This window comes from Gossypium hirsutum, chromosome D12 (assembly GCF_007990345.1).
Source record: "Gossypium hirsutum isolate 1008001.06 chromosome D12, Gossypium_hirsutum_v2.1, whole genome shotgun sequence".
NCBI classification, from domain to species: Eukaryota; Viridiplantae; Streptophyta; class Magnoliopsida; order Malvales; family Malvaceae; genus Gossypium; species Gossypium hirsutum.
The window spans coordinates 2,274,451-2,290,010 of NC_053448.1; the positions used below are offsets into that span (position 1 = coordinate 2,274,451).

The following is a 15,560-nucleotide window of genomic DNA, read 5'->3' on the forward strand; positions in this document are numbered from 1 at the left end:
TAAATTTTTGGGGTGTTAAAGAATCCAAATATTATATGGTAGATGTTAATTATTCAAATACAAAAAGTTTTCTTACACCATATTGTGGGAATTATGATACAATTTGAGAAAATGGAGCTAGACACAAGAACCAAAGATGACTCATGAACTCTTTAATTTGAGACATTCAAGACTTCGAAACGTGATTGAGAGGACATTTGTTGTTCTAAAAAAATATTCCTCATATTAACCATATCACCTTAGTATAGCTTAAAAAAACAATGTTAGATTGTACTTGCATGTTGTAAACTTCATAGCTTCATTGATAAGTAGATTTTGGATGATTCATATTTCGAAGAGTATTTGAAAGAAAGAGATGTTAATAATCTTAATGATACAAATTCAGATGATGGTGGTGATGAACTCGATCAATGACTAACATTTGATGAAAATGAGATGTTAAATATTAATTAAGGGATAACCCAACAAATATGGAACATTAGAACAATTAGATAAAAATACATATGATGTTTATTTTTCTTATTATTTCTAGTAGTAATTGTATTATCAATTTCTTTTATAGACTAACATAATATATATGATGATTTTATTTTATTTTTATTTATTTAATAACTTTTTTGTCATGATAATAATTTTTTATAATAATTAATATTTTAAAAAATATAAATTATGTAATTTGTAATTAAAGGTATAAATAAGCTTGCATTCAATTAAAAATTGAGACGGATGATTCCAAATGAAGTTTTGTTTTGTATCCTCAAGTCACGACTCACGTGCTCCCATCTACTCATTTCTAACTACATATTTAAAACACGTTGTTATCCCTTCATAAAGCTAAGCAGAAGTAGTCAATTTCTAGGTGTAGTTCTATAGATTTGGACCACAAAATATGAAGGACCAATTCACGCTCCCCACCATAGCAAAGCAGCTTTTACGTAACAATGGGTACCAACCACTTCCTCTATCAGAGTGACTGACTCACTTCCTTTTGTTGAACACTTACCATCACATAATCACAACTCCCAGATTCATAAATTCACGAGAAGAAAAATCCACTAAAACACTCATTACCAACGATGGGGAAGAAGCGGGTAATGGTTCCGGCCAAGGAACTGGACTTGTCGACCGTTAAATACGAGAAAGAAACAATCCAAGGTATCAATTTTTATTAACTATATATGGGAAATGTGATACAATCCGACCCTTTGACTTGGAATTTGATAAACTTTTTTGTTCTCTTATTTTGGATTTGGATCGATTGGGGTGCAGCTCCTCATTTGACGGGATCGATACTGAAGTTGTTTGTGAGGATAATTGAAATTCCAATTATAGGTTCTTTGATCATATCTTTCATGAAAAAGGAGAATAACATGGTTGAGGTTCGTTGTTTTGTGTCGCTCTCTTTCTTCGGCTTTAATATCCTTACTCAGTTTAAAATACGGGTATTCTTAAGAAAATTTTAATGATGATTTTTGATTTTTGGTATTTGCAGATGTTGCAGAACACTGAGATACCAGAAAAACCCATGTTTAAACCTGAATTTCCTCCTCAAGGTTTAGTTTATCACCCCTTTTTAACCTTCTTTTTCTTGTTTGATTGTTTTTGTAAGAAACTTTTGTTCCTTTGATGAAAAGTGTACCATTTTTTCAAGCCATGAATATTGATTCTAGCTGTTGAGTAGTTTGTCGATAGTTGTGCATTTTCCCATGTGTCATTGGTTAGTTAGAAACCTAGCTGACTGTTTGTGTGATATCAAACCAGAAGCAGAACCTTCTGTTGTCATTGTGGATGAAGAAGGGAAACCTACTGATAGAGTTGAATCAGCCCTTAAGTGTCTTCCTCATTATGATCCTGCTAGCTGCTGGAGTGGGGATACACTTCCATCGTTCCGGTACTGGAAGATTCGTGACTTTGCTTATGCTTATCGATCAAAACTTGTGACACCTTCTAAGGTAATTCATATGAAATGCTAGAGTTTTTTTGGCTCTAAATCAGTTACAATGAAGATTCTCTCCTTTTGGTGTATAGATAGCAGAACAAGTCATCACACTTGTTGAGGGGTGTAAATATCATAAGGCCCCAACACCATTATTGATTTCATTTGATGCTGAGGATATCAGGATGCAAGCAGCAGCTTCAACACAAAGGTTTAAGGAAGGTATTTCAGCATTATCTGTTCACGAAGCTTTTTCATCCACATATTATGGTTACTATAGGGTTCCTATCTGCAGAAATCTTGTAAATTCAAATCTCTAAAGAGGAACTGTTGCTGTGAGTCATGCAGGAAATCCATTGTCAATCTTGGATGGAATTTTCATGGCAATCAAGGATGACATAGACTGCTATCCTCATCCAACTAAGGGTAAATAAGCTCAGCATTTATTTTCTCAAAATAAATTTCCTAGAAATGTTTTTTAGTGGCAGGAAAGACAGATTAGATTTTCTTTTTAATTACAGGTGCATCAACATGGATGCATGAGGTTAGATCTGTTGAGAAGGATGCAGTTTCTGTCTCAAGATTGCGGAGCTGTGGTGTGATTCTTATTGGGAAGGCCAATATGCATGAATTTGGCATGGGCACAACTGGAAACAATCCAAATTATGGGTAAATTTTTTATTTTCGAGATGTATAAAGATGCACACTTGCATATGTTACTTCAGTAATGTTTCTATTGGCAGTTATTCGTATTTACCTTTTTTTGGCTATTATTCCACACAAATTTCTAGAAGTTATCTCATATTTATACTTGTCAATGTATTGAGGTACAGAACAACCAGAAACCCTTATGCACATGAAAGATATACAGGTGGATCCTCCTCCGGCCCAGCAGCAATTGTAGCTTCTGGACTATGTTCTGCTGCCCTAGGAACAGATGGTGGAGGTTGGAAAAATTATTACCTTAGTTTGAATCTTTTTTATTTCATTTACCATATACTGATATTCAACTGGTTAACTGAATAAAAAAGGCAGGTTCTATTCGCATTCCTTCATCCCTTTGTGGTGTAGTGGGCTTGAAAACAACTTATGGAAGGACAAACATGGGAGGGTAAGCTCTTCTTCTAGGCTGCATAACAAATTACTGATTTATATTTTATTGAAAGCATAAGAATACTTCATTGTTGGTTATCATGGAAATTGTTAACCAAAATTTTATAATGCTCAAGCAAGCCTTTTTTAAAACCTCCAGGACTAAATTTATTGTTTTTGCAATGATTTATCTGCGTAGATCATTATGTGGATCTGGGACTGTGGAAATTGCTGGACCAATAGCATCAACAGTGGAAGATGTCATACTAGTGTAAGAACCTGGTGCTTGTCAATAGATATTACAGTTGCTGTGGTAACAAATTGATGTAATCTCTAAGCAGTTAGACCATGCAAATTCTGGATTTTTGGTAAACTGAGCAGCTAAACTTTTTGATAGTGGTGGAACTTGGAAAATATTGGTAAACTGGTGTTTTCGTAATATTGCTAAGTGTGCTGAGGCCTTTTCCAGGTATGCAGCTATTTTGGGTTCAAGTCCTGAGGACAGAATCAGTTTGAAACCGGTAACCTCGACAGCCTTAGTAGTACTTGTCCAAAAATATTACTTCTACTGAATTACTGTTTCTTAATTCCATCTTTCCTATTCCATGTTATGGAACCGTAAATTTCTTTTTAAGTTACTAGTTGAGTTAAGCTAGTCAGCCTTGCATTTTCATTGCATCTATTAATAATCATTGTTGTAATGTATTTTGTAGTCTCCCCCTTGTTTGCCTATTTTGTCATCATTTGAGAATGTTAACATTTTGGGATCATTGCAACTGGGGAAGTATACAGAGGTAAACTGGAAGTAGATTGAATTCAAGTAGTGTTATTTCTTGTAATAAATGTTTCTCAGTGTGCAGTTTTCCCCTGCAGTGGTTTAATGATGTGCATTCAACTGATATCTCTGACGTCTGTGAAGATGTTCTCAACCTTCTGTCAAAAAGCCATGGATGTAAGGTAAGTTGGTTACCATTTTTGTTTGCTGTTTTTTCCCATTTTCTTCATCATTTGACATACTCATATTTTACTACTGATGTTGTTATGTTTCAAGACAATAGAGATAGTAATACCAGAACTACATGAGATGCGTATAGCTCATCTTGTTTCAATTGGATCTGAATCGATACGCTCGCTAAATCCTGATATAGAGGATGGGTAAGCTTCTTTGCTTTAGAATATTTAGCCTAACTAAAACTGCGGATTTATTAACACTAATAATTGTAAGTATAAAAGTATTATTGTAGTTCCCTATCTTCAATGCTTTATTAGTTTAGACAGATATGGCCTAATTTCCTTCTAAATTTTGTAGGAAAGGTGTGAAATTGAATTATGATACTCGCACTTGTATGGCACTTTTTCGAACATTCACTGCATCAGACTATGTTGCTGCCCAGTGTCTTAGGTAAGGCAAAAATGACAATAGTATGATTTACAACTCTGTTGCTTGATCTTGGGATCTATAGTAGCTATTTGCAACCAGCAAGCATCTCAAAATTACACACACACAAAAGAAAGAAGAAAAAAGAAGATTCAACACATAATGAATCCTCAACATTTATGATCCTTAAAGGGGAAAGAGCTTTGCTTTTGTTGGCAAATAATGTCTTTTATTTGTAATCTGGTTTCCATTTAAATATGCTCTTGAAAGATCTGCCATAGCTTGCTGGATGATAGAATGTTGAGTTCTTAGTATCGAACTGTGAATTCTATTTTTTTTTTAAAAGTAAAATGAAGAGAAGGGAAGGGAACAAAAGTGAGGGTGATGGCATAGTCAACCAAAAGAAGGATACAACGAGGAAAAAAAAAAACTGGGCCAAACTGGCTGGTCAGACTGGGAACTGGAGGTTTGTCTGGAAAATATAGTGCATATAGCTGATTTTTTCAAACCGGTAAAAAGATTAGTATTTGCTTTCTATAGGTTTTTTTTTTTTTAACAATGATGAGATTTGAACCTTCTTAGATTTATATTAAAAACCTTACCACTAAGTCAAAAACATATCCTTATCAATTTTTTGCTGTATTTCTTATTTCTTAAACTTTAAATTTATTTTTTGAATATTTAAAAATGGTTTTGATCAAACCGACCAGTATTGGTTCGACTAGTTTTACCACTGGTCTGGTTTTTTTAACCATAGAATGCTGAAGATGTCAGGGAGATAAGGAGCAACATTGCACTGAAATCTTGGATTTGAATCTGATAATAATTGACAATGTTGTCTTTACTTGAATTGGAAGTTTAATTAAAAGAAAGAGAAGAAAAGAAAGGGCAGTGTATTGGGCACATTCTTTGAGAGTTCACACTTCTATCATCTTAAACCCACACTTGATGAACGCTTTTCCCCCTCTCCGCCCCCCTCACTGACTTAAAACTTGAATGCATTTGTTACTTCCTACTTGGCCTTACTTGTTTCAGCCTTTCAGGCGAAGGATAATGCACCATCACCTGGAGATCTTCAAGAAGGTTGATGTCATAGTGACCCCAACAACTGGGTATGTAAACTTAATCGTTTAACTATTTTGATGAAATTCTTATCAGTGGGCTCATCTGTCATCATCATTTGCAACGACTTCTGGTATTGAACTGATTCAAGCCTCTTCTTTGAAGAGTTTAGCCTTTAAACAATTATTCTGTTTGACTAAACATGCCCATTCTTGGGTAAGTTATAGTGTTCGGGTGGGAGGATGTACCAAGTCATTAGAAAAAGGGAAATGGTGTAACTTGCAAAACTACCAGATACCATTCTTATCAGTGGGCTCATCTGTCATCATCATTTGCAACGACTTCTGGTATTGAACTGATTCAAGCCTCTTCTTTGAAGAGTTTAGCCTTTAAACAATTATTCTGTTTGACTAAACATGCCCATTCTTGGGTAAGTTATAGTGTTCGGGTGGGAGGATGTACCAAGTCATTAGAAAAAGGGAAATGGTGTAACTTGCAAAACTACCAGATACCATTCTTTCCGCACGCTGAAGGAACTCTGCTCAAACTCTGCTGCTTAAGAACTAATTCTTACTCCCGAATTATTTGCATATGAGAATATCTTTCAGTAATCCTTTCACTAAATGACTCCTTTTTTTTTATTTGCAACAGCATGACAGCACCAAAAATACCACCTAGTGCTCTGGAAAATGGAGAATCGAACATGCAGGTTTCAGGTTTGTCATCTATTTTGCTTCAACTCTTTTCTTAGAAAACCCATATCTGACACCCATATCTCAAGCATACCCAGACTAGGGAATGGATAGATGATCCTCCAAATACATAAGAAAACTTAGAAACCGGTGTTGGACATATATCTGATATTCAGATCTGAGTCCGAACAATTTAATTCATATCATCATACAGAGTGACATATGGCTTACTCTTTGTATCGTATAGACTACTGTTTTCTGATACGTGGCTCACTTTGTTATAGGTTATCTCATGCGGTTCATTCTTGCTGCTAATCTTCTTGGTCTTCCTGCCATTACTGTCCCTGTAAGTGATATGCATTTCTTTTCTCCGTAATGGTATAGCATTAAATTTAACAATTGACAGGAGAAAGGGTCAAAACTCAAATCTACTATTTCTGTAATGGAGCAGACCAGTTTGATATACTTACAGGAACCTTTTTTTTTCCTACAGCTTTGGTGCTAAGAATTTGAACATCTTACTTGAACTTTACTCAATTTGACACTTCTGAGTCAAGGATCCTGGAAACATTGGAGTGATTTCCATCGCTTTTTCTTGAGCGAATGATTGAAAAAGGTCTTGCCTCTTGAATTTGAAAGAGCGCTGCCTTTTTACTTGAGAGTCGAAAATTGATCTTATATTTTGTTGGATTTGGTTATGCCTTGTTGCATAACAGCTTAGACTTTGATCAGGAAAACGGAAATGTCAAGAATGATATTTGCCAAAAGAAAGGGGGAAAGAGGACAAAAACTAGTTGAGTCAAGGTCAAACTTTGGGTGTATTTTTGTCAAACTTATTAAATTTTGTGTTCCAGCTGGACCTCCAAACCTAAACCGGGTCGATTTTATCATGTTTTGCCATAAGAATACCTAAACTGTTGTTGTTGTGAAACCATCACCATTCTTGGCTCATTTTCTTATTTCTTTTGTCGATTCCAGGTTGGTCATGACAAACAAGGACTTCCAATAGGTTTACAACTAATAGGCCGTCCATGGGGTGAAGCTACAATTCTACGTTTGGCTTCTGCAATTGAGGTACAAACAAAGTTCATATTCCTTGAAAGATAACGCTCTCAACTTTATATTCGAGTTTGTATAACTAAATATAAGGCAATCGTCTCGTGTTTCCAGGAACTTTGTGCTGAATCCAGGAGGAAGCCTGCTTCATTCCATGACATCTTAAAGACCAAGTAAAAGCATTCATGGACTACGTTTTATTGCAGATCCCTATGTTTATATCACCTATGATGATGCATCATGTAACATTGTTTGCTTATTTGATATCTGCTATCATTTCGACAAACCATACTAGAAATAAACCGATTATCTATTTGATTCATCTACATTGTTTTCTATAAACTACCTGCTGTTATTGACTTCAGTTTTACCACCCCATGTACTTTTACTTGAAGCTACATGGAACAGATTGCTAGGAAGCAAATAGTTACCTTTTCGTATGTCAATATCAAAATACTTCATCTATATAATTACAGACTAGAGAGTATAGATTCACTGACGGTGTCCGGAAACAGAGAATTGAGCTCAGATAGTGATGCAGGCTTTTTCTCTGCTATGCTGTTATTTACCACCCTTGATATTCTAGAGCTTACTTTCATAGCCATTGCCTACTGTAATTACGTTTCCAATTGATGTTTACAAATTTACTACTAAAAGTGCTCCATAAGTATATCAAATACTTACATATCTAATCATTAAAACTAGAACCCTGTTTTTAATCACTTGACTTGGCCGTCTGTTTACAATAAAAGGGTTAATTTTCTAATTAACAACTATAAATATGTTTTAATATATGTTTGATTGCATCTAGAAATTTATCAGCGAACAAGGTTTCCATATTACTGGGCAAACTTGAAACTCGCATATACATTATCTATAACATGACTTGTCCAGGAAAATGACCTCTTAATTCAGCACTTCATTTACCTGTTGAAACATGAAACCCTAGATCAGTTTCACCAAAATGCAATTGTCATTTCCACAACACGCTCAATTCTACCAAATAATGATAATAAAACATTAGCAAGAACCTCATGCCAGTCTCACATGACAACAAGATTTTTTCCTCAGATGGAGATCTTGAATGGCTAAGTTATATAGATAAAAACACATGGAACTTAGGCTTGGTTTAGAATTGACTGTGTTAGAACAAAGACAGAAGCAAACTTGGAGCTTCAAAAATTGAAAGAAAAAGATTGCATAAATTATAGTAACTCTAGTTTGGGACACCATTTCATATATATCAGTTTGGTTCTTTATCTTCTATTGAAAACATTTCCATTCATTATTTTTCCTTTGACCCTTTTTGTTAGGTTACTATAACTTATAGTGTAAGTCAAAGGAAAACTTACCGTAGTTTTGTCGCACCATTGTGAATTTGTAAATAGCCTTAATTAGTGACCCATAATTCATGGACTTCAAGGGACCCATATGTCTGTTTAAAAAGAACAGATTACAATTAGGCATAAGGGAGCAGATTTATTTGTGGAAAAAAAAGGTCTAAAGTTCTAAAATGGCTAACTATATCTCTTAACACGCTAGAACCTATGCAAACACCACAGCAGCACTCAAGCTTAGACTAAAATAGGTTTACGAATACTTCCAGATGCCTGATCATGCACGATAAAACCAATTCCTTAAAAATCTCGAAGCAAAAATTAACTAATTGAGCTTTTATGTATTTCCTCAATGGTAATCTTTACTTTTTCCCTTCAAACATAAAACAGAAAGAGGAATACACAACCACCGGATCTACATTTATTCATTTTTTTCTTTTATAAAACACATTGATAAATTGCAAGAAAGACCATTTAGAATGTTTCAGTCTTTCATTAGACAGAATCCCATTCTACGCATCATTGATGAAGAAGAAAAAACCAATGGTAGTTTCCATTATTCCAAGTCCCAAAGAATTTACGTTAAGAGAATACTTACACAATCTCAGTGTATTTAATCCTCCAGGCAGGGAAACCTAAGTGACACCTGGCAGGTCCATATACTAATATAAGATCCGGTTCTGGCCCTCCGCTCCCTAACAGAAAAGATGAAGTTCCAAAATTTAAATTAACAAATAGTAAAAAGAACTGGTAATAACACCTAAAGTTCACCAACTTGATCAGACAAAAGAAACAAACCAACGGTTTTGAGTGCCTCGCTCATTTGAGATTCAGTGAAGATTTTCTCTTTCTGATTTTGGTCAGTCACACCTGATTTTGAGTACTTCATAAAAAGTACATTGGCTGCTTTGGCAACTGCTTCTTTCCCATCAGAAAATGACACAAACTCCAGAGTCATATGTTGTTGGTCTAATAGCACATTATTTTCATGAGCATCCTGCATAGCATATATGGAAGGTTGCCAGTAGCTTAGTACCTTTAGTAACATCACATCAAAATAGTAATCAATAGCTTCACACCAGTTTGGAGCCAAGCAAACAAAAGGTATAAGGAATAGCTCTAGGATGTAAATTTTTTGGAAAGAAACCTAGGAGTGCAAGAGTATAAAAGTAGTCAACAATGAGACCAATACAAAAGTTACAAATATTCATCAAGCTTTTATAGGAGGTTCAAGATTGTGCGTGAAGTTGACATTAGTAACATAACCACAACTTTTTGGCTGCTTGGTATCATAAAGAACCCTTGAGTATCAAAGATCAATCTGCTGTTACAAAACATGGAAGTTTGTCTTGGCAACTGATCAGCAATTTGGTTAATTTATATCAAGTAAACGATGTTAATAAGTCATGGTAAACTACATAAAAGAGTGGCTCAACCTTATGCAGAGAGATAGTACCTGAAACAATATTGCACCATCCAAGTTTTCCAAGATGAAGTCCTTTGATTTCTTCAGTATTCCTAGAACAACAGAATGTTACAACAACACTATTGCATAAACATAAAAACTGCGGGTATATCATTCACCTAATGAACCTAGCGACAATGAGAAACCGGAACTCCTACCTTCCTTATCATAAAGGCAAACATGTTTGACACCAACAGCTTCCAGCCATTGCAAAAGCTCGATAATTTTTGAAGTTTGATAAGCTTCTTCGCTTTCTATCACAATAGCCAGATAGCGGAGCTTGGCTATATGGAGGGATTTGTATCTACCCAGCAGTCCCAAAGAGATAAGATAGCTTTCAAGCACATTAGCAATATCCAATGTAAAGTTGCATATTCTGATAATAGAATGTACGAGATGCCACAATGATAGAAGGAGAAGATTTCCGATCTGCGCAAAACCTTAAACGATGAATATCTAATTCAATTCAATTCAAGGAAAATAAATGACATTAAAACAACACCAGCACATCAGCCATGATAACTTGACAGAAAACTTTCATCTCCAGTACTCTTTAAAGTCCTTTGTTACACACTAAAATAATTGTTAACACCTCCCCCCCCCCAAAAAAAAAGTAAAACAATTGATAACGGATCACAATTCAAAGCGTTGAATAGCTATCCATAGAAAATTGAACAGTGAAAAGGGACATCAAAAGTAAAGCTAGTAATAAAAGTAAAAGAAACAAACATCAAGTACTTGAGCAGAACAGCGATGCAACACCCTTGATTCATTGCTGAAATCCATTAATCTTAGAAAGAAAAAGAAACCAAATTAGTAATCAAAGGAAAATATATATACTTTGAAGGGAACAATGAGTTACGAAAGTGGAATCAAACAAGGTTCTAACATTTAAACCAAGTAGGCGAAGGATAGCGCTCTTGTTATTGAGTGGAATCGAAGCTTGGAGCGAAAGGAAATTTATCCTAATCAAAAGCTTTGCAAGTGAAGAGAGAGTGGGAAAGACCCGAAAAAAGAGAGGAAAAATGGCATGTTTTGAAGATTAAAGAAATAGGAAAAGAAGGAAGAAAGTGAAAATTACGCAACTCAGTGAAGACACAACTGAAAATTGTATAACGTTTTTGTTTCCGTTTCCTCAGTCGCCCCCAACGTCTTCTACTGCAGCTGTAAAATATCTATTTACTGTACGTAAAAGGCATTCCTTCTTCACACGTGCCAAATTCTTATATTTTTATAATTTTTATATTATTTATTAAGCCTTTTAATAAATTAATATCACCCTCGATCAGGTTATCAATCCGATTAAAAAATTAAGAAATACTCTTTCATAATTAAAATAAATTACACCATTAAATATTTTAGTTTTTTCATTTTAACAAAAAACAATTAAAATATGCATATAGTGAGATTTGAATCCACGTCAATTGGATTAGTAAAATCTTAAATTAAAAAAGTAATATTATTAAAGGGTATTTTAATTTTTTTCACTCTAAAAAACTAATAAAAATATAAATATGATATGATTTAAACCCATACCAATCGCATTAGAAAAGCCTTTAATTAACCACTCAGCTAAATCTTTATTTTAATTGTAATGCATTTAATATTATTTATTTAATGTGTTTATGTGTTTAAATGTCGTTTTACTCATAATTTAATTTAATTTTTTGTTTTAATATAATACATATTTCATATGCTATTATGATTAATTAATTTTAAACCATACATTTCATTATTTATTGTATGCTATTTTAAACACATTTATATTTTAAATCTATAATTTTCACATGCATACCCGTGTAATAATATTTCTAATATTAATTAATCCATGTAATTTAATATCATTAAACTATTAAAAAAAATTGTTTGTTAAAAGGTGACACTGATCTTCTTTTCCTTTTTCACCTTATAAAAATAGTTATATTTCGTTTTTGGTCATTCTATTATGTTTAAATTTTAATTTTAATTTTAACATAATTTAATTTCTATAATTTTATAATGTTATGAGTTAGTTTAAATAATTAATAATTAATTATTTTAATTAAATTTTGATATAATTTTTTTATAAAAAAAAACATTATTCTAACGGAAAGAAGTTGTTTTGAGTTAGAATAAATGTTTTAATAAATCAACATCAATTGTCAAAATCATCGAGAGAGTGATAATTATTTAGATTAACTAATGATATCATAATAATAATATAATATAAAATTTTAATAAATATTTTAATATTTTTTAATAATTTATATTTTTAAAGATATTAATTTCTGTTGTATGAAAAATATTAATTTTTTAATTATTTTTAATATGATATAAAATAAAATAATGCTACATCACCACATCTTTACTCGTGGCACCACATGTAAAAAAAAGTTTCATACGCAGCCGTGATAGAAAACGAGAAACCGTTTTATGCCCGCGTGAAACGTGAGGAAGGTTCTAACAGGCAAATTATCGAACACATGATAGGCTTTAATCGAGTGGATCCCTAAACTCAAAAAACCTTTCTCTATCTGAATTTGCAACCAAATCTGCTTTACCGAAAGCTAAAAGGGAACCTAGGAATGGAGAGAAATGGTTTCATGCGGCAGCAATTAGAATGTGGAAGTCAATTAGTCAAGCGGGACAACAACAATGGACATTTTAGTAGAAGTTAGATTTGTTTGAAATAAAGGTGTGTTTTCGTCTCAGTGTTTTGATCTTAATTTTGCAGTCTTTAGTGTTGACGTTTCAGTTTTGAAACCAATGATTTATTCTATCTTCAAAAACCAAGTCTTCATTAGAAATGGCTCTTGGATTCCACCAACTTGTGCTAAGAATGCGAGTTTTCTTCGAATAATTTCAGCGTTAGTTGTTAGATATGAATCTGGAATCGCAGAAAGTAGACACTGGTTTAAGACTTCTTACCTCATAAACACAATTGGGCTGTCCCCGCAATCTGCTGTATCAGTGTCTAAGAAGCTCCATTTTGAGACCTCTAAACAACCAGACACTGTGATTTCCTTCTTAGAAAAACATGGCTTTTCAAAAGCCCAGATAAGAAACATCATTCAGAGATGGCCTGAATCTCTTTTGTGCAACCCTGAGAAAAACCTTTTGCCCAAACTTCAATTCTTTTACTCCAGAAGGATTTCACGTTTTCAACTTTTAAGAATCTTGGCTGTAAACCCAAGTGTCTTCAGAACTAGTTTAGATAACTCCATCATCCCAAACTTCAACTCCTTCAAGGAATTCACTGGATGCGACGATGATCAGGTGCTTTTAGCATACAAGAACGATTCTAGTATCCTTACGCGTAAATTTCAATCCGTTTTTGCTCCTAATCTTGCAATCTTGAAAGAATCCGGCGTGCCTGAATCAACTATTATTGTTGAACTTGTCCTTCACCCAAGAATCTTTTCAGTCAAGCCTGATAAGTTTAGAGGAATAGTTGAAGAAGTAAAGAAACTGGGATTTGATCCTTCAAAACGTAGTTTCCTTACAGCTGTTCAAGCATTCTTACAGCTTAGCAAATCGACATGGGAAAGGAAGATCGATCTTCTTAAACAATGGGGTTGGTCTAATGAAGAAGTTGTTTCAGCTTTCGAGAAGTATCCGAAAACCATGATGTTTTCAGAGCAGAAGATCAGTGCGATAATGAGCCTTTTTGTCGACAAAATGGGATGGAAATCGTCGTACATTGCTAAGCGTCCAGTTCTTCTTGCGTATAACTTGGAGAGGAGAATTATCCCCAGGTGTTTGGTTCTTCAAGCTTTGTTATCCAAAGGTTTGATCCAGAAATTCAGTCTTAATTTTCTGGTGGAGTCTACTGAAAAGAAATTCCTTCAAAGGTTTGTCATCCCTTATAAAGATCCTTATTTACTGAAACTATATGAGCAAAAGTTAGGCCTTCCAGAATAAATAGCATGATTGTATGTCACTCCGACTTGTATGTATCAAACTCCACTATAATTAGATATTTCTACATTTTTTCATGCACATGAACACTGATAGGAATAGTTTAGATGCTAAAACTACCGTGATTGTTTGAAGGTTGAGTTTTTCTCCATCCTCTTCATTTGTCTTTTTATTTTCATCTGTCTTAAATTTGTATATTATTGGTTTCGCTTCCAACTTACAAAAAAAAAAAAAAATTATTTAATCTCGCTTTCAACACGTCAAGAAATAATTAATTTTTTAAAAAGTTAAAAATATTTTTTATAATTTTTAAAAATTTTATTTTTTAAATAAATTGTATATTTTTATGAATTTTTTAATTTTAAAAAATTAATTAATTGTTGATGTGATAATTAACTTTATTTTTCTATAATTTGACAAATAACACAAGTTAAATAAAAAGCTAAAATAAATTTTCATGTAAAGAGGATTAAGTAAATAATTATCTGTTTTTTCTCTTTTTACCCTTAACCTATTCGGTGAAGTGATGAACTAAGGGTGAGTTTGGATGGGCGATTGGGGCGGTGCGGTGCGTTTAGCTTACTTTTTGTCTCACGCTATAGTATCTAATCTCACCGCCACCGCTGTTTTTACACTAACCGCAGGTAAACACACCGCCCATCCAAACTCACCCTAAGTATTCCACATTTGTGCATATAAAAAATTAGGGTATTAAATAGTGCATAAACCTGGCAATTTAATCATGTCGATACATTGACCCGGCAAAATTTAATGTTATAAAGGTGTAAGACATTCATTTTCTTTTTAATGATTACAATTTTATAAGCAAAAGGCACAAAACGAACGGCAATAATCTAATAAAATTTAGGTAAAAATATCATAAAAACTTTTATATTAGAGGTCGAGTTGCATTTTATTCTCTATACTAAAAAATGAATAAATTAGTTTTTATACGTTAAATCAAATAGCAAACTGAATTTTTTTTAAAAATTCGTCTATTTTTACTATTAAAAACTTGTCACTATATGTCAACATGAGGTGTACATGACATGCCATGTGTCACTATCTAGTTATTTCATCAACCATGTAAATTTTTAATAGTAAAAATTGATAAATTTTTAACAGAAATGATTTGTTTAGTTTTTGACCTAATGTACAGAGACTAATTTGCTCATTTTCTTAAGTAAATAAGACAAAATGCGATCTGACTCCTAATACAAGATCTCAATATACCTTTACCTAAGATTTGCGACGAAGGATGGATGGATATTAATCGATAAATTGAAAATTAAAATCAAACATCTCCTACTTATTAAGGCTATTTTACCAATCATATCCTAAGTTATGGATCGAAGAAAATGTGTATTTGATACTAAAAAACTAGAAAACCTTCAAAATACTCCATCTTGAATGTGAAAAGAAATCCCCACGTTTCAGTATAATTCCTTTTTTTTTCTTTTAATTTGAAAAGTTGTAATTTAGCACACTTAGGATTAATTTTAACCTAAAGAATTTTCATTAATCAGAATAATAAAGCACATTTTCATGAAATCGCTCATGCAATCATATTCATACGTATCATTTACGTAATATTTCCATTTTCTATGATTCTTCAGCAAGAAAGAGAAGACTCGATGAAGTATAT

At 33.2% G+C, this 15,560-nt stretch overlaps 3 protein-coding genes across 8 annotated transcripts; 2 read left to right on the plus strand and 1 right to left on the minus strand.

Annotated features, from left to right (window-relative positions):
- Window positions 1–841: 841 nt before the first annotated feature.
- Window positions 842–7,538, plus strand: LOC107947389 (fatty acid amide hydrolase). Of its 5 annotated transcripts, none has more exons than XR_005922211.1 (20): window positions 842–1,155; window positions 1,270–1,379; window positions 1,493–1,553; window positions 1,762–1,952; window positions 2,029–2,158; window positions 2,285–2,362; window positions 2,458–2,605; window positions 2,770–2,882; window positions 2,972–3,047; window positions 3,228–3,299; window positions 3,498–3,549; window positions 3,742–3,822; window positions 3,902–3,985; window positions 4,080–4,183; window positions 4,338–4,430; window positions 5,450–5,518; window positions 6,120–6,184; window positions 6,445–6,506; window positions 6,654–6,776; window positions 7,139–7,202. XR_005922211.1 is itself a non-coding variant. In XM_016882051.2 (20 exons), exons 1-20 carry the CDS (start codon window positions 1,077–1,079, stop codon window positions 7,391–7,393), a joined length of 1,827 nt encoding a protein of 608 aa, XP_016737540.1. In that variant the 5' UTR covers window positions 842–1,076; the 3' UTR covers window positions 7,394–7,538. The 5 variants fall into 5 exon arrangements, 1 of the variants encoding a protein (XP_016737540.1); XM_016882051.2 differs by lacking the exon at window positions 6,654–6,776 and adding an exon at window positions 7,331–7,538 and having other exon boundaries at window positions 7,139–7,234; XR_005922214.1 differs by lacking the exons at window positions 6,445–6,506; window positions 6,654–6,776; window positions 7,139–7,202 and adding an exon at window positions 5,696–5,815 and having other exon boundaries at window positions 5,450–5,601; window positions 5,910–6,130.
- A 295-nt stretch (window positions 7,539–7,833) lies between these two features.
- Window positions 7,834–11,175, minus strand: LOC107947390 (dehydrodolichyl diphosphate synthase complex subunit NUS1). 2 transcript variants are annotated; one of them, XM_016882052.2, is made up of 8 exons: window positions 10,908–11,175; window positions 10,748–10,808; window positions 10,177–10,447; window positions 10,010–10,071; window positions 9,352–9,550; window positions 9,152–9,248; window positions 8,569–8,651; window positions 7,834–8,143 (listed from the first exon to the last, which is right to left on the minus strand). In XM_016882052.2, the coding sequence occupies exons 2-8, from the start codon at window positions 10,802–10,804 to the stop codon at window positions 8,136–8,138; spliced, it is 777 nt and encodes a 258-aa protein (XP_016737541.1). In that variant the 5' UTR covers window positions 10,805–10,808; window positions 10,908–11,175; the 3' UTR covers window positions 7,834–8,135. The 2 variants fall into 2 exon arrangements, with proteins under 2 accessions (XP_016737541.1, XP_016737542.1); XM_016882053.2 differs by having other exon boundaries at window positions 10,757–10,808; window positions 10,908–11,172.
- Window positions 11,176–12,355: 1,180 nt separating this feature from the next.
- On the plus strand, window positions 12,356–14,064 carry LOC107947393 (uncharacterized). The gene has a single exon (XM_016882055.2). The coding sequence runs from the start codon at window positions 12,764–12,766 to the stop codon at window positions 13,916–13,918; it is 1,155 nt and encodes a 384-aa protein (XP_016737544.1). The 5' UTR covers window positions 12,356–12,763; the 3' UTR covers window positions 13,919–14,064.
- Window positions 14,065–15,560: the final 1,496 nt, after the last annotated feature.